Raw genomic sequence first — 24,412 nt, 5'->3', positions numbered from 1 at the left:
ATGGCGGTGCTAGATGTCAAATTCACGAAGGAACAGAGGAAACGTCTTCATCGTTACGTGGTGCTCGCGGTCTCCACTAGCCTTGTTATCGGGCTCGTCCTCTTCGTCCTGGCACTGTTCGTTTTGTTCGTGATCACGACCAAATTGCGATTCGACGAGTGGAGGTTGTTCCAGCTGGTTTTCAAGACCCTCGCGTTGTACGGCTTTTACGTGTTCCTTCACAATCTGCTCGGCGTGAGGCTGTGTTATAATTACTTCCACTATGCCGAAGGGTAATTTTAGTGCAATTTATCGGATTTCCGTATTTCCTCGATTTTTCCCTGAATATATCTTTTACCTATCGGAATTGGAAGAATGTTTTAATCCTACTGCAATATTAATCGATTCATTTATAGTATCTTAATAAAACTGAAAGCCTACTCAACGTACCCCTCTTTAAATATTTTTATTAAATATAAATATCGAATATTTTGGTCAAATATGTCATTTAAATTATCGACGCCTGTTCCGATAATGAATTTCTCGGTTAATTAATTTATAATTTGTACATTTCATTGACAATATTCATTTCATTCCTTTTGCCTTGGGTAATTTTATTGTTTGCTAATTTTCTTAGCAATTTTCGTTGTGCGTTCGGTCTAGCTACGACTCGTGGTAAATACGTGAATATTCCTAGTATATACGAGATACATAAGCAACCGTGATACCAATCAACCCCTGTCGCACGAACATACCCCCGAGAGGGATTTTTAACGCGAAATCACGAGGTTCACGGGAACAAGAATGCGAAATTGCGAGTTAATTAACGGTTCCGGAAGATCCGCGCGATCAAAGGTACCGCGAGCGAAATTCCTCCTTTAATTCCTTCGGTTTTTGCGACAGCCGTCGTGGAACACCATAAGAAAGGTAACTTCATTTTTGTGCAGATTGCAATCTCGCTTGTGTGCCCGGTAACTTGGAGAAATAAGCTGTCACGACGGAACCAGACTCACCCCCGTTCCTTAATTTCATGATAAAATATTCCAAATCTTGCTGGAATATAATCCGAGACCACTTGCATTTCTCGCTTACATATATATATCCACTAATAATTACGAAAGTGGTTCACGTCAAAAACGTAAAACAAACGAATTTTCCGCTCGTTTTACGTTACACCTATTATTTACCTTGGAATATAATTTAACGAAACTGCTTTCGCAAAATAATTTCACTGAAAACTAAAATTCTCCAACTTTTCCATTTTTCCCGACACGAACGAGATGTGAAATACACATATGTGTAGATTAAAATCGAATTTACGCAGGACATTGGAAGAAACCCTTATCGTTAAATTTTAGTGGTACGATCGGGGATCAGGTCGGTGCCATAATTATCAGCGGGCGTTACACATAAAATTTCGAATTAATTCACGACGTTATCAACCCCCGTTCGCTGGGGCGGGTCTAATTTCCGAGATAGCCGAATGATCGCAATTAAAAAGAGGCGGGAGAACGCGTCTGAAACGAAAGAGGGTGCGAATTGGCCGGCGCGGGGTAAATTCGGTCGTACAATACAGGGCAAATTGCGAATCAGCCTGGATCGGGCCCGTGATTTCGCGTAAATTAGTTAACGATAGCAACGACAGGATATTCTTGATATTTTCCGGCGGAAACCGCCGCGCGTACGGAGCACCCCCGGCCTGAAGCATTCATTAGAGGCGTCGCGTCGGGGGTGCGTGAATACGATCAATTGGCCCTTGTAATCCGATCTAGCCGAGCACAATGCGTGCCTCGGTCAGTATTATATTAAATCCGCGAGGGACAGGGCGAGATACCGGATCCGGGAAATCGGCATGTGGGATTTTCCCGCGAGAAATTTTGAATGAGACAAGAATACAACGTACAATAAGAAAGAGAAAGAAAAACGGAATTAAAAAAAGAATGGAAAAATCTAAAGAAATAGCGATGGTCTCTGGGAAGTGTCAAAGGAGAGAAAAACCGTCGGAAAAACCGGACGAAGACAGCAACCAATGAAAACCAAAAAATTGGCAGAGTAGGCAAGAGGGGGTAACTTGGAAACGGAAGCTATAGAACTGAATTTACGATGAATAAAATTGGAGCTACCCTGGAAATTTCGCCGAGGAATCGGAGTAAGTAAATTTCACGGCGATTCGGACGGAAAGATAGGCTCGGCAAGGACGATCGAGGAACACTGTTTGAATCCTTGATGAAGAGAAACGAGGGTGGGAGAACGAAAAGGGGCGAAAGGGTGGCGAAAAGTGGATTCGAGGGAAACCTCGTTGGAGTGCGGCCGGAGAATTAACCCCTGGCGTGTTTTTCTTAATTTTCTCTCCTCTCTGTCTTCCTCTATCCCTCTCTGCCGCTCTCACCCCCTCGGCCTGCGAGCAACCACCGGCCTGGCGCGAATTGGGAAACGGCCGCTTGCCGAAGGCCAATCGATTTGTCAGAATTTTCCAGTAATTCCGCCGATACTCCACCGGGCTACTGGTTCATTTGTTTTAATTACCCCTTCGCTCGTTAACGTATCTTCGCGGTTTAGTCGGCGGCTGGAGATTTTCGCGCTCCGCCTTCGTCTCGCACACGTGTGCGCGGGGGTACACGAGGGTGTGCTCGTGGCAGGGCGTAGAAATTGGAAGGCCGGGGAAATTAGTCCCGACGGGTTCCCCGTTGGGTTAAAAATGGATCCGTGGAATCGATAGACCGCGTTCTGCACTGTCTTAGATAAAGATTATGGTTCGAGCGACCCAGTTGCCGCTGCTAATGGACGATTCGTTCGTTTTCAGACCGTGGATGAACCTGAGGCTCTTCGTGTGGACTCTGGTAGGCTTGCTCGTGGTTCTCGCGGGCTGCTTCGTGGCCAGCAGCTGCTTCTCCACTGCGGATCTCCTCACGCTTCAGATTCGCCAGATTCTTCTCGAAGGTTAGTGTGACTTTGAAATATAATCTCAGCGTAGAATGGGTGGAAGGAAGATCGATTATGATCATCTGTTTCGAGTGGATAAATCTGACTCTCGATATTCTCGATTCTCTTTTTACGTTCTTTGTATTTATCATTTTTTGACAGCGTCTTGGTTTTCATTTTATGCAGAGTGAAGATGGGACACGTTATTTATACCTTACTTCTTCGATTATGTTTCTGTGTCATACAGGTTACTTAAAATAAAAGAAACAATATAAAAAGTAAAAAGTAACCTTAACAAAAATTCGAGACACTTTTTCCAACCTTTTCACTCGTGACGTATGAAAAGAGTGGCAAACGTCCTGTCCTGAATTAATTTAACGAATTTTATTTTCGTTTAAATCTAATGAAAACTTAATCAAAATATAATATCTTGCATTATAAGCTTACCCGAGGTGATGAAGATGAACACAGGAGTTCAGAAGTCGCTAAATATTTTATTTGCAAACCCTGGCAGCAGACGAAAAATCTCGGGACAGACGTGAAATACAGAGTGTCAGAATTTTCTTGACAGAGGGCAAAATAATGCAGGGATTTTATTTAAAAAATTTTCTCTCTTATCCTAAGAGATGGCAGGACATGTCAGTATAGTTGGATTGCGTTCGGAAACAGTTTTCTAAGCTCTAACAGCTTTGAAATCCATAGACGTTGTGTCACATTCGCAGTCCGGCTGAAAGGGTTAAAATACGACTGAAAAATGATAAGCAACCTGACCTCATCAAAATTTTTGTCAAATTCTAAGAAGCTGGGTGAAAATTAAAACGCGAGCAAAATAAAATTCGCCGTATTGCAACAGAGGTTAAAAAATTTATTTTAGAAATACTCGAGAGGCACGTCTGACAGGGTACGTCTCTTCTCCAATTTTTTGGGTTTTCTTTCACAGGGGGAAAAATTCTCTGGCTACATCTAGAATCCACAATTGATATGAGATAACTACGCAGTAATTTTATATGATTTTTAGTCCTGCCACTTTATTTCGCACAGGGTAAGTCAAAATCGAAGAAGAATTTGAAGAACTATTAGAAAATTGCTGTGTTAATGCTACGTCAACTAAATATAGTAATTGACAGTCGAAATCTAGAATTTACATTCCATATTATGAAATTACGCAGTATTTTTATATAAGTTTCACTCTCGTCACTTTATTTCGCTCTAGCGTGTCAAAATCAAAGAAAAATTTGGGGAATTATTAAAAAATTGCTGTTTCAATGCTATGTCAACTAAATCAAGTTTCTCATCTGTATAATTCATTATTTATTAATAATTAGTTACTATTTATTCTTTATTAATCTAAAATTAAATAAATTAGTAGGGTTTGAAACATGATTTGGAAAATTTCACATTTTCAATTTAAAAACCGATTTATTAATAAAATTGACAAGGAGATACTCAGAAACCACTTCAATACATATTTGAAATTTATAAAATACAAAAATTATACGCGATATCAGCTGAAAAATGTTTTTTGCCGTATTTGGGTGCATCGACCCCATTGTGCGGCGTACTAATTAAAATCCCGCGGTCGAAATGATTAAACGTCGATTACGATGAAGCATCCGCGATTAAACTTACTCTTTGTGGGTCAACGAGGGATTACGAGTAGAATATTTGAAGAAGAAACTGGGACAGCTGAGAGATTAGTCTTGACTCTACTCTCGCAACTTTATCTTTTTTAATCCTAAATTCTAATTAGAAACTACAGTCGAGACATATTCGATCTTTAAGACAAGATTAACGACAGTCAGTATCAATTCTCTGCAGTTTTAAATTCACCGTAATTGCATAAAAATTTCGTTATCGAGCAGATTCGATGCTTACAATTAGTCTACTTGCATATCGATTTTACTCAAGCATGTTTCATTTCAAACCTACCGTACTATAACAAATTCCAAACTGCGAGGAAATAATAAAACTTTACTTGGAGTAAAACAAAAATAAATAAAAATATTACCAAGAGTATTAAAAAAATAAATAAATAGAAATTAATAAAAATTTGACTTCAGTGTTTCGAAGCAACGTGTCATTTCCAGATAATTCAAAGTGAATTAAAATAGACACCAATAAAAATTCCATCAGGAGTATTGAAGAAAATAATTAAAAGTTAATAAAAATATAATTTCAGTGCTCTGAAGCAACGTGTAATTTTTAAATAATTCAAAATAATGAATTAAAATAGACACCATTAAAAATACTATCAAGAGTATTAAATAAAATAAATAGAAATTAATACAGATATAATTTCAATGTTTGTAAACATCGGGTCACTTCTAAATAATTCAAAGTGAATTAAAATAGACACCAATAAAAATTCTATCAAGATTATTAAAGAAAATAAATAAAATAGAAATTAATATTTAATATTAATATAAACTATTAATATAAAAATATAATTTCAGTGTTCCAAAGCACCGTGTCATTTTTGAATAATTCCCAGAGGATAGGTATAGTTTCTCGTCTGATTATCGCATAACAAGTGTACGAATGTTCCTCCGTAGAGTGCACGTAGCGTTTCAAAGTAAACCAGGCAAGGGAGCGTGTTCTGCAATTGCACCCCTCGGTTCCTTGTCCGTGACACCTTCCAGCACTTACAATTCCGACAACTTCGAGACTTCAACCCCCACCTCACCCCAGAACAGCCGATGCACACGCGCGACCGTTTTCCTTCGACGCGTAATTAGCCCCGGATTACATCGAAAACTGAAACTTGTTTACTCCGGGACACTTGTCGAAGTTCGTAGGAATAGTCGTTCGAAAGGAAACATCGTTCGGACTTTGAACACTCGACACCGAGGATCCTCCCATTCGAATACTTCCGGCAGAAATATTTTGAAACACGACCATCACGCGCGACCGGGTTTCACTTCTATTCCGAATCAATTTACGATACAACGGATAATAAATGATCCACGGTAATTCCGTTTAATTCCGGTGTTAAATGAACAGTGACATCGTAGCGCATAATTGATTAGAATAAGCTGCGTGGAACAGAGAAATCATTTTTATTATTCCACGTAAATCCTGCATACTCCATAAAACCATCAGGATTTACGACACTGCCGGAAATATTAATAAATATTTCCCTATAAATAAATTCGACGCTTGAAATGCAATCTCGTTTACAGGCATTAAGGAAACGATTGATCGGTTATAGTTTTACGTATCTGCTGCATAAATCGAGCATTTATTCATTAGGTTCGTGACCATTATTTTTTGGGTCTAGGAAAAAATAACACTGTCCAACAAATTTTAACTTCTTCCCTAATACCTGTAACATTTATTAGCTGAATTTTATAGAGTTTACTTCCCTGAACACGAATTTGTAATCGAAATTGCTCTACGACCCTTAAAAATAGCTGAAAGTTTACGATGAATGTAAATTTTTCTAAAAACGCACGATTTTTGGCTAAAATAAAGTATTACATAATAAACAAGAACATCAGGGGTTCATCGCTGTCTCATAAATTAAATAACAACAAACTCATTGCGAAAAATTGCCAAAAATCGTGATTCCATTAAAAGGGATAAAAACGAAAAGGAAAATTTAATTTCATCGCACAGCATGGGAGAAAAAATATAAAATTTTCCTATTAAAACATCAATTTCGTGGTGCTAAATTTGCAGAATGAAACTAAAAATTTCCAGCCGGAAATTAAAAAATCGCCGATAAAAAATTTTCCGATAATTGCTCAAGTTGACCAATATTGACGCTAAAAATCTAAAATCACCGATCGAAATTTCGGCACGGAGCTCGATCCACGAATAATCCTTGTCCGATTCTCATTCATACCCAGCAAGTCGATGGAGATCTCCATACGGTATGCGACTCGCAGATAATCAAGGGACATTTGCGTAGACTAGGCAGCGGAACAGGCCGCGTCAGGCAGGAAGTTTATCGCGGGCAAACGCTTCGAATTTCGGGCATGAAGGAGGAGGATCCAGAGTCGCGTATCTATTCATTAAGTAGCTAGACGCCAAACGAGATTTCCATCGGTAATTTCGAAACGGGACAGCCGGCGTGCGTCGCGTTCGGCCGTCGATTTGCATATTACCCCGGCAGATACCGTTTCGCGAGCGCGCCATTTTCGCCATCTGTCCGCCATATCGGCGCGACGCCTCGTGGATCCAGGACACCCGGCCTGGCCCCGTGTATCTCTCGCGCCATCCACCCCCGTCCACCCTTTCCCTTTTTATCGTTCGCTTTGTTAAATATTCAAATTCCAGGAACGACGGCTGCGAAAACGACGGCCACGAGAACGGGGTTGGCACGGGGGTGGTGGTAAAAAATAAAGGGACAACGGATAGGCGTTCACGAGGCGATCGCGCGGAGAAAATGAATTCGCTGCCACCTGCCGATCCGCCAACACCGCTCGCATACATCGCTCGTCGATGAATATTTCACGATCCCTGCTCGCCTAGCCGCTCTCTGTTTTCGGGAAATGGGTTACCCGGCTCTGCCACCCGCGGATACCGTTTGTCTTGCTTTCGTTTTCGCTAATGGAGTTATCCTTGCCTTCATGCAACGATGCCTTTTGGGTTTATCGGGCGGGCCGAGCGGAAGGTTGAAGAAGATACGTTCAGGGGGGTGTGTTTCGAGGTGGACCAAGCATCGGGGGTTGGAGAAAGGTGGGAAGATCGGAGATCGAAGGATTTGTATGAAAATTATTGAAATGGACGTAGGAAATTTATGATGATTGAGTATTGAAACAGCAGTTTTTTAATAATTCTCCAAATTTTTCTTTGATTTTGACTTGCCATATGCGAAATAAAGTGACAGAACTGAAAATGATATAAAGTTACTGCGTAGTTATCTCATATCGATTGTAGATTCCAGATTTCCATTGTCAATCATGATATTTAGTTTGCATAGTATTGAAACAATAATTTTTTAATAATTCTCCAAATTTTTCTCTGATTTTGACATGCTATGGCGAAATAAAGTAATTCGAGTGCAGATCCTATAAAGATATTATACTGCACTTTCTCAACGTCGCGTAGTGACGTTAAAAATGGACAAATATTTCAAAAAATAATATTATATCATGCTCCATAATCCTGATTGACTATTGGAAGAAAAATTTTTTTAAATCCAAACTTTTCTGTAATGACTTTTTTCCACTTTTTGATGCATCGGCTACACGGTGCGCTGCACCGAAGGTCTCGACCGCCAAACGAAAATTTCAATTTTCCTCCAACTTCCGCCACCTCCGTGTCAACGAATTCCGCTGATAGGATATAAAATATCGGAGAGTCTAACGCAAAATATTCCGCACAGAATGGACCTCCTCGTGGAATTTGACGCCGTAACGGGGATAGCACCCCGCGCGAGAATAATTGAGATTCATGTACGTCCGTCGATTCTTCTCTTCTTTTTCATACTCCTAATTTCCAGAGGACAGCTACATCGACTGCTAGAGGAAATTGAATCGTCTCGTACACCCCTGTGAAACTTTTACACGCCCGTTTTTCGAAGAGGAAACAAACTGATCGAGGCTTGACTGATATCGAAATAGAATTAAATATAATCTCGAACCCTGGAATTTTTCTTTACCACACTCGTCAATTTTTCGATTAATATTCCTGTCAACTATGTTATTTTAAAATGGAATATAAAATATCGAGAAGAATTGTACTGATCGATCAGATATATCACTATTCGATCATCGTCCGCTGTTGACCTATGGAATATTAGTGACAATTTATTAGATTTAAACAAAAATAAAATTTGTTAAATTAATTGAAAACAAGGCGTTTGCTACTCTCTTCGTAACTCAGGAGTGAGAAGGTTAATTAAGAATAGAAAATAAGAAATATAATATAATTATAGAGCGAATGCTTTAACCCTTTGCACTCGACAGATTTCAGCAGAGCAAATTTAGCATTTCGCAGTTATTTTTCTGTACAGGATTTAAAGTCAATATATGGATTTCAAAACGCACAGAATTTGTTGAAACTGATTTCTGTTTAATACTACTTATAATACGTAAAAATACAAAATTTTAAATCCTTTGCCCTCGACGACTTTTTCGTTACAGAAAAATAGTAATTCGAAGACTTTCTGTCATAGAGTCGTCTAAATTTTAAAAATGGTAAATGAGAAATCATGCAAATTAAGACGTAGAATTATTTTTCATCGACATTCCACACATTGTTAAGTAATTTTATATTTGATATATTAATTAACGTCAATCTTTAGAATTTGATTAAATGGTTACTGAGAGACCCCTCTCGAGTGCAGAGAGTTAATTTCCCTAATGTTCTGTATTTTTCGACTTGCAAGTGTCCTCGCTGCGGAGACATCGACCGCAAAGGGTTGAACCTAAAGATTAATAATAGTCACCTATAATCATTCTAACTAAGAATTTCAGTAAATTAATTCGGAAATAATAATCCATGAAAATCTAAATCTTCCTCGGAACAACTTAAATAATTTTTAATCCCTATCCTTCTGAAGGATCTTTATTTATAAAATTTTTTGACAGGAATATTGACACGAATTGTTTCACAGGTATGAAGAAGTACTTCACGGACATGTCATGGAAGCGTCGGATAGACAACCTGCAGATGGGGCTGCAGTGCTGCGGTATAGACTCCTCCGAAGATTGGCACAAGACGTATTGGGTGCAACGGGAGTTTCTTGTGCTCGACTCGCCGGATATCTTGAGGTAATTATCAGTTAATTATGCCGGGACAATCAGGGCCGATATCGCAGGGAGTATTGACCGGCGACGCCATAAAATCTATACCCCATCCGCGTTTATCGGCCATTATCTTCCTACCTGTACTCCGTCACGGGGCACGTACAATGCCGGCTTTATCGCCCAACGATCCTCCTGTTCCTCCCCAAGATGTCATTGTGCTTAACCCAAGTGGAACATCCCTGGGAAAAGCTGTATTAAAATTTCGTCCACCATGTCGAGCGTCTATCAAACCATCACCGTAACAATTAATGTACGATACGACACCTATGCTCGCCATTATCGTCTTCGATATACGTTGCAAAATACCGGAATAATCTCTCAGAATATCTATACGTGCTTTCTTTACGGCTGCTTAGAGGCAAGTGATTTCCATCGTTACGTTTCATTAAAATTACCAAAAATTACCGAAAATACCAGATGTTACTAGAAGCATCTAGCAACATGGAGAGGGAGATTAGAACTCTCCAACAATGTAATTTATACTTTATTCGTCATTGATGTTAGTTAAAGCAAGTGTTAACGTGGTTATAACGCAAAAGAATAGTAGTCAGTGGAAACTGAGGAAAAATTGTATAGATCTTTATTGGACGGTTAGAACTGGCCTGTTTAGGGCCACGCAGGTCACAAATCGCCTTTAGAAAATTGGGGACAAGAGACAAAACGCAGGGGAAGGGATCGGCCCCACATTGCTAGGATATAGAGTTTACTTTACCATTTAATTTTACTACAATTTTGAAAAATGTTAATTTTCCAATCAGCGGCATCCTAAGTGTTGTGACCACACTTTCATGCGCCCTTGGCATGCCTTCTTTTGGTAAGGGTGGGACGATACCTGTGCAGCCGTGAGGTCACGAATTTTGTCCAAAGGTTACGGTCTTCCTCCAGAAAGAAAAAGAAAATTCCTAAATTCCTAGGTATCAGAGGTTCATGGAGTTTAAGCCTGTATTACACCCAATTTCATTTTAACAATTGATATATTTTTAATTGACACGAATCTAGGGACCATTCACTTCTTCATCCCTTTTAATTCACCCTCCTTATCATTTAGAATGTAACACACGGAATTAAAATAGATTATCGCGATTCTTTGAAACCTAACATCTGTAGCGGCATCATTCTCACCCTCGCGAATAGATGGATTCATAGTTGAAGAAGGTTCGAGGACTTTTTCGCAAAGCATCGGTAAAAACCCTTCGTTTCCTATATATATGAAGGGATTATCGTAGGGGGATTAAATAACGGAAGCACTGTATCCGATGTTACTAGAATTTATTTTATCGCCATTAAAAATGCTTTACTCCGCACTCTCGTTGTCAACCAACTGACAACCCTTTCTCAGTCCTGGCCCAACGCATCGTGGTCCGCGAGTCATCATAGGTGGTCATAAAGACCATGAACCAGACCCCCATTTATTCGGGACCTTTGACATCGCTGCGTGTGGAAAAATGTCTTTTTCCGTCAGTGGAGATGCGTTCCTATATATTTAAATTTCCAAGCTTTCCAATTGTATCCCCGTCTAAGACAGGTCCTGCTAGGTAGCCCTACTGATGACTATCCACTAGCAGGCCCAAGACGAAACGCATCCCTTTCTTTTCCTTTCGACCCTTCTAGCTCCACCGCCACATCGAATATACCTGTGACAAAACTAGACTTCAACAACCGTGGGAGAGGACCCCCCACACAGCAATTTTAATCAAATGTACAGAGAGGATGTACAAACTACCCTAACTGATGCAGTTAATTTAACAAAAATCATGTATCGTTTGTTATGAAATAATTAAACGTACTCTAAATATAGGAGAATATTACCGTTGCCAGGGTACAGAATAATAAGTCAGGTGTAACGATTAAACGCGTTGAAATTCGACAAATCACGGCGCTCAGCTCCGCCATGTTAACATTTTTCGCGCCACGTCCGTAATACCTAGCAGCCCTGTCCACGGACCGTCGGGGAACAAATTTTCCAGGAACTTTAATGGAAACGCAGAAAGTATGCCAGGATTTTAATTACGACTACACGCGTTGCCGCGGCGTACAGAGGAAATTTTAACGCGCTCGAGAGGGCTTGGCCACGGGGGTGGTTCCATCGTACGGTTTTAAAACGGCCGTCGCTATCGTCTAAAGCGGTTCGTACGCTTCGCGACGACGTCGTTGATTCCTCGAGACCTGAGCTCCTTCGTGCAAACCGGAAGAGGGCGAGGGTGAGAAAGAGACGCGCGGGGGATGAAACGGTGGAGTCCTCGGAAGTTGCAGGCCCGACATTCCACGCCCTGCTCGAGATGCTACCAGGAAGGATTTAAAACACCGCTGGCTGACGGCAAAGTGCCCTTCCACGGCCAGATTATTTCCACGCCGGGCTGGGGCCCTTCGCTTCCGGTCTGGCCCGTCTAACGCGTGCTTTTACCGGCCACGCGTTACGCCCACGCGAAAGAGTTCTCCATTTGGATTTGGAAATGGATTCAAACTCGCTGAAATGTTGCTGTTGCCCAGCTAATGCTCCTCGATCGCTTCGACGCGTTGGAAAAGATGCCGGGATCGGTTCGATGGCGCTGTGTGTCCGTGGATAGGGTTACGGGGTTGCGAATTATGGTGGAAGTATGTTGTATCATCTATTATTCTTTTGTCTCGTTTTCATTTAATTGTAAAACCGGGTCTATTGTCTTTGAGTATATATACCTGATATTTTAAGAAAATTTAATTGACACAAGAATAGGAATTATTTATATAGCATTCAATCTTGGATGAGTTTCCAAAAATATGTAGGATCCGAATATATACAAAAATTTAAATATTTAAAAACAATGGTTAAAATAAAACAAATATAAATTTAAAAAATTAGTATCGCCGAACATTCGTGACCATCGTGGCAGTCAACGTGTTAAACTATGTATATATATTACATAAGAATAGGAGTTATTTATGTAGAATTCAATCTTGGACGAGTTTCCAAAAATATGTAAGATCCGAATATATACAAAAATTTAAATATTTAAAAATAATGGTTCAAATAAAACAAATATAAATTTAAAAAATTAGTATCGCCGAATATTGGTGACCATCATGGCAGTCAACGTGTTAAACTATGTATATATATTAGGTGTAGTAAAAAGAAATGTATTATTTTTGCATGAAATTGAATGTACATAGTTGAACACGTTAACTGCCATGATGGTCACCAATGTTCAGCGATACTAATTTTTAAAACTTTTATTTGTTTTATTTTAACCATTTTTTAAAATTTAAACAATTTAAATAAATAGAGAATTTTTAATAGAAAACATTAATAATTTGCACCATTTTTTTACCATATTGTTTATAATTCATTATATTCTAAGAATAATGGAAATTTCATCATGGCTCCCTGAGTGTACTATATAAAATATATGTGGTAGTCAAAGTGTTAAATGAAGTTGAACAAAGAAAGTTGGTTAAATAGTGATATATATAAAAGTAAAAGACAATACAGAACAACTCTATACGACTCTCTTCACGATTTCTTTCTCGTTATCAGCGTTCACACAACACTCCTCGAAAAGGGGTCGTTCCTCGCTTCCCTAATTGTCCTCAAAAACTACCCCCTGTCCTTCAATCGTCGAAAATATTGCAGACCCATCGTTGAACTATTCCTCGGCGAAATATTTCCTCAGTGGGTTTAATTTTCCTCCTGTTCACTCATTTTCTCTCTCTTTTCCAAGTAATTCAACATTACCCACACATTTTTTAATTTTTCTTCGAATTTTAATAAGAATTTCTGTTCTTCCTCGAAGTTTCTTTATATAATTCTTGAAAGTTAACTGCCCAGTAAAAATCTCCGCTACTTATTTTTAATTCTGGCAGAAGTTTAAATCTCCGGGGAAGAAAGACGTTTTGCCGGAAAAATTTCGGATTTCAGGTTCTCCTTTGGGATTCCGCGTTTATGATAATTATGTTGACTATTTCGCCAACTATCTTGAGGATTGCTGGTAGAAGTGGCGTGGCTTGGTACCTCGAATCGTTGAGGTTTGCGAGTTTTCTGGACACGTGGAGGAGCGGAAGTAGCGGATGGGAAACATCGAGCGAAACAATTCGTCCCGTCCTGGCGAATTCGCATTGCTTAGAGTAGTTTCGCGGTAATTGCCTAATAGTTAGGTTTCTGTAGGCTGACGTATGTGTGCATTATGTGGTAGCGGTAATACGTTCGATAATAAAGGGTTAATAGCGCGTTCCGAACAGAAGCCTTTGTGTCGCGGCTGGTAATCGCAGATAGAACAGTGGATTATCGATTTCTCGTTATGTTAATTGCAGAATTATACCTTCCACTGGATCGATCCCGGTCTTCCTCGCCGCAACTATTCCCGAATGTCAACCAACCACCCCCTTCGTCTCGTAAAATCCATCAAGATTATACGCGCTGGTGACAAAATGGCCAATGAGGCATTTTCGATAAGAAATTGCATCGTATAACCTGGTTTTAATTATGCGAAAAATTTGTCCATCTTCCACTCTTTAATTTGGTTTCCTTAAAATTCCATAAATTCAAAAACGAAGCTTTCCTAATTATATTTTTCTCTATCCACTGTCAATCATAATTCGACTATTATAGAAGTAGAATTCCATACGTTGCCAGAAAGTTTTCATCCAATTTCTTCGTTAAAAATCTATTCTTACCCTCGAATATTCCTCTCATTACAAAAGTAGAATTCTATACGTTGCCAAAAAATCTTCAGTTATCAAACATCCGATTTTCATCCGATTTCTATGTCAAAAATTTAATCTTACTCTCCAATATTCCGAGTAAATAGACTGTTATAAATTCTCCCAAATTATACCTATGCATTTCTTTAAAAATTACAATTTCAGCGGTAAGTTCATCAGCCACATTTTTAGATCCATTAAATTCAATCCATTTATATCATTTTTACCAGCGAGTGGCATGCAAATTAGAAGCTCATCGAAAATAGACGTTCCTCGTGGAACGAAGTAATTCAACGACCTCGAGGGAACTGTTTGAGGTTAGGTTTCTAATGCAAAACCATTTATTAAAAAAAGGAAAAAGAACGAGAATAACTTAAACAAAATAAAAATAAAGGAAATAGTAATCTTTGGTCTTCTATAATGCACTTCTTCCACTAGGGGTGCACGATTACGTGGCTACCCAAATCCACACTGCCCACTTACACACTGCGTGCACTAGCACACCCAACCAATGGCACTAGGCACTAGGTACCGAAGGACAATTACCACTCCAACAGAAACAAGCGAAAAATTTATCCATCTTCCATTTGGTCTCCTTCAAATTTTCCAAATTGACAGTATGCTGTCCAGTGACACCACGTTGGTGCCATGCGAGAACTATCAGGCAAATACCAGTGGCACCACGTTGGCACCATGCTCCAATGATGAGTCAGTCTTATTATCAGCGCCAAACGAAGGAATTCCCATTAGACGGCATAGTGTTAAAAGACGGAGGCTTCCTAATTATATTTATCTCGATCTCCATGTGCACGATGTTCGACGAAATATTCGACGCGATCGCTGATCGAAGGGGGCAACTTTATCTTTCCCCGATTTCGCACCGCGAAATGCAAACACTCGGCTGGATGGCCGATTCAACCCGCAGATCGATGCCACCGCGTTTAATTACCAGAGCGTAGCCACGGTATCGGACACGCGAAAGTCCTGCGGCCGATGGCCGCTTTTCGCTCGGGAACTTGCCCCAAAAGCCACGGTGGAGACTGCGTCGGGCCGCTCCGGAGGACACGCGACACGGCTTCGACAACTTGCGGAAAGCCGAACGCCACGTTTAACGTCGGCTATCGGCCCGAGAGGGAACTTCCTACCCCGAGCGAGCAACTAATCTTGCCTTTTTGCGTCACGGTGCAAGCAGCCATTGGAAAAATCGGGGACACTATATGTGAGACTAAGGAGGATTGTATTGTGATTGGTCTTCTTGTATTTTTAACACGTTCACTGCCACGCAACATTTCACGATTCCGGTCTAAGAAGCCAATTTACTTTATTTATAGTACATAGTAATAATCAGAAACCTTAAAAATGTTTTTTTTTTTTAAACATGTTATGAATTATCTCGTAGTTGGCTTGCAAGATTGTTTTAAAAATTATCACAAACCATAAAAATGTTATTTTCATTGATAAATTTGTATAAACTTTTTCTTTTTGAATTATGCTACAGTTATACTACGGATTTCCTCGTAGCTGTACAAATATGGCAAATAATGAAGGGACGGGATAACTCGTAGTAGGCGTCCTAGGCAAGGAAACTACCTACGAGATTCTCGTAGTTGACAGTCAACGTGTTAACACGTAAATTAATCAAGTTTGACTTGGGACTTGGATCATTCTTGTTGAAAAATTTCAATGCAAAGTTGGAATTATTAATATTGGGGGCTACTGACAGCGAACAATGACTAGGTGTTTCTGGAGTCATAGTGAGTGACAGAAGGAAAAGACTGTCACGTTGCGTTACAGGATACAGCTATTTGGACCCTTTCCCTCTTCATTTTTCAAATCTATTCAGGTAACAGAAGGGTTAGACTCTTGGTTGTTTAATATGATTTTTCACTATGCGAGGATATGCGAGTATCCACTGTACTGATCCTATTATTAATAAATATATTTTTGTCATAAAGAAATCTCAACAGATATTAACGCTGAATCTACCATGATTGGTCAAAATGACCGATGGATGAGAAAAGGGATGAAGAGGGATATTAAAAAAAAAAAATATGGAGAATTTGAGTATATTTATACTGAAAGACAAATTACGTAGGCAAGTTGTCAAACATTGAATATGGAATTTTATTTAAACCGTGGTTTAAGCAGGATTTAGTATCAATCTAATCTGGGTGATCATAATTATATTTCACAAGTTTTAACAGACACAAGATTCAAAGAATTGTTCAAATTTTTATCTACTTTTATCATTAATTTTTATAATTAAATATTGCCAAAGGTTACCAGATTGCCTGTGATTCGTGTCATACTCTATTCTGATTGATTCTAGAGCTTTCAAATTCAATTTCTGCCGATATATTCTCGAAGATAATTTTATCTTTCTATAATTTCCAATTTGAGAAAATTCGATTTGTTTGAAAATACTAACGGTAAACCACTCAGGATCTAAATGCTCGTTTTTAAATCTCCCATTAAAAATTCAGTGTTATTCCATTCGTCATTCGGCCTCATCGCGAGATGCGAACCACCATTTGGCCAATCCCTGTGGGAATATTAAAACAGATCACTGTACACGTAATAATAAATACTTGAAAATTCATATCGATCACACCATACCTAATCCAAAACGACTGGTGCAAAATTTTTTAAAATCTCCATCGCGATACCCAATGGTACATTCAGAAATTCGTAACAAAGCCGAGGTTGGAGTTAAAATCCGAATGCCGAAGAGTAGCGAATGGGAAACGTCATTTCCCTGGAAAATAACCGAGTCCATCTACGCGGCAACCATTTTTCCCTCGTCCATCTGGCCGGAGTAACGTGTCGGAAACACGTTCCCAAGTATAACGATTCTTCCAAACGACACCTTTGAGACGTGGATAAGAGCGGGAGGGAGAGAGAGAACGGAAACGCGAGGGAGCCGGTACGTGAGAAAGCGATCCGACACGTAGGGATCCCGTTTCAGGTACGCGAAGTTGGACGGTCGCGTGACGCCGCCGGTGGTGCCGTGGAGTTGCTGCCGAATCGACGTAAAGGGCCCCTGCTATCACGATCCCCTTCAGCTGCCAAATCCGGAGCAGAATTCCACTTACGAGAGCCTGAACGCTCGGGGCTGTCTCGTCGCTGTGAAGACCGTGTTAAACGGGACGCTCTATTCCACCGCGGTGCTGATCGCGTTTCTGTTTGTGTTGCAGGTAAATCAATAATAACGCGCTGGCCGGCGCAAACAATTGCTTTAGCCTAGCCGGCATCGTCGGGATTAAGTGCGTTCCGCGATCGAGGATTATCGCTGTTTCCTCTTTGCCCGTAAACGGATCTTTCTTTTAAGATCGGGATTTTTGAGAAATTTCTATACCAGGATTGACAAATTTTAAGGTGCTCTAATGGACCCTGAAACCTTCTTTGGGTTCAGAAAATTTAATTTCTTTCTTCCTATTTTTTTTTCTTTTTTTTTTTGGTTGATTTATCTTTCTTTTTAAGATCGTGTTGGTTGAGAAATTTTTGGGACGGGATAACAAATTTTAGGGTGTCCTAGTTGGGCCCTGGATCCTTTATTGGGTTCAGAAAATTTAATTTCTTTCTTCCTATTTTTTTTCTTTTTTCTTTCTTTTTTGATTTATCTTTCTTTTTAAGATCGTGGTGGTTGAGAAATTTTTGGGACGGGATAACAAATTTTAGAGTGTCCTAGTTGGGCCCTGGATCCTTTATTGGGTTCAGAAAATTTAATTTCTTTCTTCCTATTTTTTTTCTTTTTTCTTTCTTTTTTGATTTATCTTTCTTTTTAAGATCGTGGTGGTTGAGAAATTTTTGGGACGGGATAACAAATTTTAGAGTGTCCTAGTTGGGCCCTGGATCCTTTATTGGGTTCAGAAAATTTAATTTCTTTCTTCCTATTTTTTTTCTTTTTTCCTTCTTTTTTGATTTATCTTTCTTTTTAAGATCGTGGTGGTTGAGAAATTTTTCGGACGGGATAACAAATTTTATGGTGTCCTAGTTGGGCCCTGGATCCTTTATTGGGTTCAGAAAATTTAATTTCTTTCTTCCTATTTCTTTTCTTTTTTTTTTGTTGATTTATCTTTCTATTTAAGATCGTGGTATTTGAACAATTTTTGTATCAGGATCAAGAATTGTAGGGGGTCCTAATGGGCCCTGGACCCTTCGTTGTATTCAGAAAATCTAATTTCTTTTTCCTTTCTTTATTTTCTTAGATTTATCTTTCTTTTTGAGATCGTGGTGTTCGAGAAATTTTTGTGCCTGGATCAAAAATTTTAGGGTGTCTTTAATGAGCCCTGGACCCCTCGTCGGGTTCAGGAAGTCCATTTTTTATTATTTTAAATGTTTTAACATCTTTCTTTTAAGAATTTAGTCTTTAGGAAAGTTTGGTGTCGAGATAAAATGTTATGGGGTTTCTTAGTTTTCCTTGATCTCTTGAATTCAGGAAATTTAATTTCTTTTCTTCCTTTTATTATTTTATCTTTCTTTTCAGGATCGTTGTTTTTGGGGGAAGCTCGATGTCGAGATAGAAAATCGTAGAATTGGGTTTGGATTAAGTTTCTATACTGATATAGTTCTACTGATACAGTCAAAATTTTCATGTCAGAGATTAAAGTTTCGACTTGATAAGATGAAATAGAATTTGAATTTCGAGTCTTAACGAAGACTGAAGACTTACTAACTAAATGAAGATAATTTATACTGAATATTCCAGTGTAACAGCGTTAGATTACAACGGACAGGAAACTAGTCTCAGTGGACTAGTTACTAAAAAAATCACGAATCGTGGGATTAATCCCTCGTAATTCAGTTTTAATTACAGATTTCCCAAGGTACCGCTCTGACATTGCAAAATATTACCACCCTGTGTTACCGGTAAATAATTTCACCCTCTTTTCTGTACAACTGAAACAAGGGTGGTATATCGTATCACGACGATGATGGATCTAAAATCAAAACTATTCTGGAAGAAATAATCTCGAATAGGAGAATTATCAAATTCATTCCAAATTATTCTTTACCTAAATCAATGGTACCACGTGTCATCGACGCCACAAACCTTTAATATTTCAAGATAAAAAGCTCCCATTCGCGCTAAATTTCGAATAATTCGACAACTCACGAAATTTCATTGGAAAATCGTTTTCCCAATATTGTCCATCAAAAAATATTCAACGAGGAATACTGGGGAATATTATAGTTCCATTGACCAGAGGGTTGGTAGCCCTTACAGCAAGGGTTGAACGCCCCGATTTCACTCCTCTTCATCTTCTCATTCTTCGAGAAAATCTCGAATCTTTGATAACGTTAATCCGGCGAATAGTCGCGGTTAATTAAACTCACGGTGTCCCATTCACTCGTAAGTTTTTCCTCCATCGACCGATAAATTAATCCATTTAATCCGCGCCACGTTCCTGCGTTTTCGTCCCGCTCTGTCTCTCTACGGTGTCGATTCGACGCTTTGGGAATTATCTGCTCGCTGTTCACGAGGATACTCGTACACTTTTAATTACGACCTGTTATTCCCTTTTTTCCCCGTTCGCGATATTAGTTTCCAGTATCGGGATTCGGTTTCGCTTTTGTCAAAATCGCATTGATCGGGAAATGAAATTCTTGCTCGGTTCCGGTGTTCCATCAGGATTAAATTTTTAGCCAGTTTTGTTAGTGATTAATGTTTTACGTTACCTCCGCACTTTTCTTCTATTTCCGTGCACTTTTGTGCCAAGGTCCTGCCAAAATAACAGGATATTTCATTTCTAACGGGGGTAATACGATTTCAAATTTACCCCCCGTAATTCTTAACTTCCTATAAAAGCTGACTTTTCAAAAGAATTTTATTACTTCGCAATTCCCAATGTGTGCTCAAAATTGCAGCTAAATTTGGAAAATATCGTGAGCATATTAATATCGAATATTAATTTTCTCGGAGGAATTCTTAAATTCTAGGAAATCCAATTGATAGAGGTCCAAGATGATCTATGATCTATAACGTTCCTCCACATCGTACGCGTTTCGTGAATGTAAATCTTCTCGAGGAATCCTTAAATTCTGCGCGATCTAATTGATAGAGATCCAAGATCTATGATCTATAACGGCCCTCCACATCGTAAGCGTTTCATGAATGTTAATCTTCTCGAGGAATTCTTAAATTCCACGAAATCTTATAGAGGTCCAAGATGATCTATGATCTATAACGTTCCTCCACATCGTACGCGTTTCGTGAATGTTAATCTTCTCGAGGAATTCTTAAATTCCACGAAATCTAATTGACAGAGATCCACGATGATCTATGATCTATAACGTTCCTCCACATCGTAAGCATTACGTGAATGTAAATCTTCTCGAGGAATCCTTAAATTCTGCGCGATCTAATTGATAGAGATCCAAGATCTATGATCTATAACGGCCCTCCACATTGTAAGCGTTTCATGAATGTTAATCTTCTCGAGGAATTCTTAAATTCCACGAAATCCAATTGACAGTCATCCACGATGATCTATGATCTATAACGTTCCTCCACATCGTAAGCATTACGTGAATGTAAATCTTCTCGAGGAATCCTTAAATTCTGCGCGATCTAATTGATAGAGATCCAAGATCTATGATCTATAACGTTCCTCCACATCGTAAGCATTACGTGAATGTAAATCTTCTCGAGGAATCCTTAAATTCTGCGCGATCTAATTGATAGAGATCCAAGGATTATAGATCTATGATCTATAATATCCCCTCAAAATCGTATCCTTAAACGAAGTTTCAACGCCCGAAATTATCCAAAGCAAATTATTCGACGAATCCTCCGAATCTGCTATATATTTCAAGAAAAAGGGTACCTAACAATCCTCTCACTCGTGAAACTCGACTTAGAGACCACTCACGTTCCCTATTTCGGCCGAAGCGACCGGTATAGTGCGTCATAAAATCGAGAAACAGTGTTTTACGAGGAACAGAGGGCCCCGTTAGTGGGAAAGGAAAATTCGCTGTGTAAGGACAACCCACGTAGGAAGAAGACCTCTTACCAATATTTCACGTAATAACGGAATATCTGTTGCAGGTGTTGGTGAGCGTGTTGTCGAGGTTCGACTTCACTGCTGCGAGAAACGCTGTGGCGCTGGGCGATCGGTGGGCAGCGTCGCCCGGTTGGCTGTTCGGCCGCCTGGATTTCGGCTTAGCCAGTGGACCTAATCTCTGCCAGATCGATCGGGTTAGTGGACCGGCTGAATCGAATCAATCGAGTCGCCGGATGAACCGTGAGCGAGTCGCGCGATAGACGGCTGGTGGACGTGCGAAGGATCGGTGTGAATCGGATGAATGCGGAAGAGTGGACGATGGGAAAGTCTTGGTCCTAGATCGAATCGGGGGTTTGGATCGAGATGGAATCGAGGGTTTAGATGAAGATCGCGGGGTTCGTTGTGTAGCAGTGGATTTGCAGAGACTGGTAGAAAATGAGACAGTTTTTCCTACGATCATGTAGACAATATATTAGAGGTTAGGAATTGTGCGAGTTGCACGATACATAGCGTGACTGATGAATATACGGAGGATCGGTACGAATCGGATGAATGTGGAAGTTTGCACGATCAGAAGAGCTTGGTCTAAGATGGAATCGAGGGTTTGGATCGAAATCGTGGGGTTCGTCATGGAGCAGTGTATTTCTAGGGTCTGGTAGCAGATAGGAGAACTGGATGAATGAGGAAGATTTTGGTTCAAAATAAAATCGGAGATTTGGATCGAGATCATGGAATTCGTTATACAGCAGTGGATTCGAAGGGACTGATAGAAGATGGTAGAGTTTTTCTCATGATCATCTAGACAGTATATTAGAGGTTAGGAACGATACATAATGTGCGAGGGATCGGTATGAACCGGATGAATTCGCAAGCTTGGACGATGACAAGAACTTGGTCCAAGATGAAATCGTGAGTTTAGTTCAAAATGGAATCAGAAGTGTGAACCGAAATCGCAGGGTTCGTCGTTAAGCAGTGTATTTCTAGAGTCTAATAGAGGATAGGAAAATTGGATGAATGCGGAAAATTAGACAAGAGGAAGGTTTCGGTCCAAGATGAAATTGGTAATTTGGTCCAAAATTAAATTAGTGGTGTGAATCAAGATCGCATGGTTTGTCATGGTGCAGTGTATTTTTAGGGACTGGTAAAAGATAGGGGAGTTTCTCCTACGATCACATAGAGAACATTAGAGGTTAGGAATTATGCGAGTGGCACGATACATGGCGTGACTGATGGACGTGCGAGGGATCGGTATAAACCAGATGAATGCGGAAGCTTGGACGATGGGAAAAGCTTGGTCCATGATGGAATCGAGGGTTTGGTTCAAAATCATGGGATTCGTCATAGAGCAATGTATTTCTAGGGTCTGATAGAGGATAGTAGAATTGGTCGAATGCGGAAAATCAGACAAGAGGAAGGTTTTGATCCAAGATGAAATTGGGAGTTTGGTCCAAGATGGAATCTGAGGTTTGAATCGGGATCGCGGTGTTCGTCATAGAGCAGTGAATTCGGAAGAACTGGTAGAAGATGGTAGAGTTTTTCCTACGGTCACAAAGAGTTAGAAGTTAGAAATTATGCGAGTAAAGAGTGAAATTCGTTTAACAAATGGGAGAAAACTGCGCTCTTACGTTGAACCATTCCGTTCTCACCATCGTTCGTACACTTTTACCGTCCCTCAGACAGTTTCATCTGTGCTCGTTCCTGCCTCGTTTTTCGCTAGAGAGTTGCTAATTCTCAGACGGTACATGTGTAGCGTGCAAGTTGCCGCTAGGTGGAAAGAGTTAAAGGGAAGCTGCAGTAACTTTCCAACTTCGCGAGAAATATCCGCAGAATGAAGTTTCCACCTGCACCCACTCTTCGTCTGTGTGTGTCTGCCCCTATGCCGGGTAAATGCCTGTGCGTGGCGGTTGTCGGGGGAACACTTTGCTCAAGCGGCGCCGCGCCGACTTTATTTGTTTAATTTTCTAATTTCTTCGAGTTAGGACGGAGGCACACGTCGCTGGAAGAAACAGAGACGCTCGTCGGACTTTTATCAGAGAGCCGTCCGCGTGATGGAGGAAAGTTAAAAAACTTTCCACGAGTGTTGCTTCCCTCTTTCTGCCGTTTGCGCCGAGGAAATTTTGTCTCTTGACACTCGCCCACACGACATACGTTACGCGCGAACGTAGCAATTTGACTAATCATCTACGTGTAAATGGACTGCAGGAAACGTGCTCTGTTCGCGTTCCTCGTTATCTCTTTCTTCGCGCTGTTTCCAGACCACGAGTTGTAGAACAGGGAATTTTTCTTCAATTAGCGGAATTGAATTTCATCGGAGTTCGCAAGTCCAACAGCGTCTATAGCTAGGCTCGAATATTCCTACTCCGCGAGGCTGGCGAGTCTCGCTTCCCCCACCACTGGACTCGCTTACCGCTCCGCCCGCCATATGGCTACTGTGCGTGCTTCGTAAGGAGACTCGTGAACGGAATGTAAAACCAATTGCCCAGTTATTGAGTACGTTATGGTAATGCACATTTGTTAAAACGGTCACGCGCACCAATTGGATTGCACGATAATGGCCGACGATGGTATGTGTCGGGATAATAGGTGGATGGATAAACTCACTTCTCTTGACCCTTTATCGTCTGCAAGAACTTCTTGCGAAGTATCTAAGGTACCGTCTTTTGATCAGAAGAAGGCTAGATTGATCATAATATATTTGACCTTCCCTAACGTAGTCATAAAAATATGGAGATTAATTTTTATAATTGACAGAATTGAGCCTCGTGTCATACACAATTCACATCAATCCTAAGATTAAATTGGTGTCGAATGTAACTTAGTCACGTATTATATTTGGCTGTTAAAAATTAGGTTAGGCTATGCAAACAGCTCGTACTGATCCCTATATCGTTAGCTATTCTTTCATCAGCAAACAGTATCTCGAGGATTCACCGAAACTTAAACATCCCGTGAACCATCCTAATTAATTCTGCTGCTAATCCAACAGTCTCATTCCGAATCTCCCCACAGAAAAACAGCGGTCGAGGCGATTCGATGATCGATTTGCGCCCGCTTGTGTATTCCAGCGATTCCGACTGA

The 24,412-nt window shown here is 40.0% G+C and overlaps 1 protein-coding gene across 1 annotated transcript; it reads left to right on the top strand.

The window, feature by feature from the left end:
• On the top strand, positions 1–24,412 carry LOC108546707 (uncharacterized). Its single transcript, XM_017898930.1, has 6 exons — positions 1–272; positions 2,783–2,919; positions 9,464–9,620; positions 17,296–17,524; positions 21,379–21,528; positions 24,344–24,412. The coding sequence occupies exons 1-6, from the start codon at positions 1–3 to the stop codon at positions 24,410–24,412; spliced, it is 1,014 nt and encodes a 337-aa protein (XP_017754419.1).

The sequence above is a fragment of the Eufriesea mexicana genome, unplaced genomic scaffold, assembly GCF_001483705.2.
Source record: "Eufriesea mexicana isolate 0111107269 unplaced genomic scaffold, ASM148370v2 scaffold759, whole genome shotgun sequence".
Classification (NCBI taxonomy): domain Eukaryota; kingdom Metazoa; phylum Arthropoda; class Insecta; order Hymenoptera; family Apidae; genus Eufriesea; species Eufriesea mexicana.
Note: the sequence above shows the minus strand (reverse complement) of the source record. Positions and strands in the feature narration are given on the sequence as shown.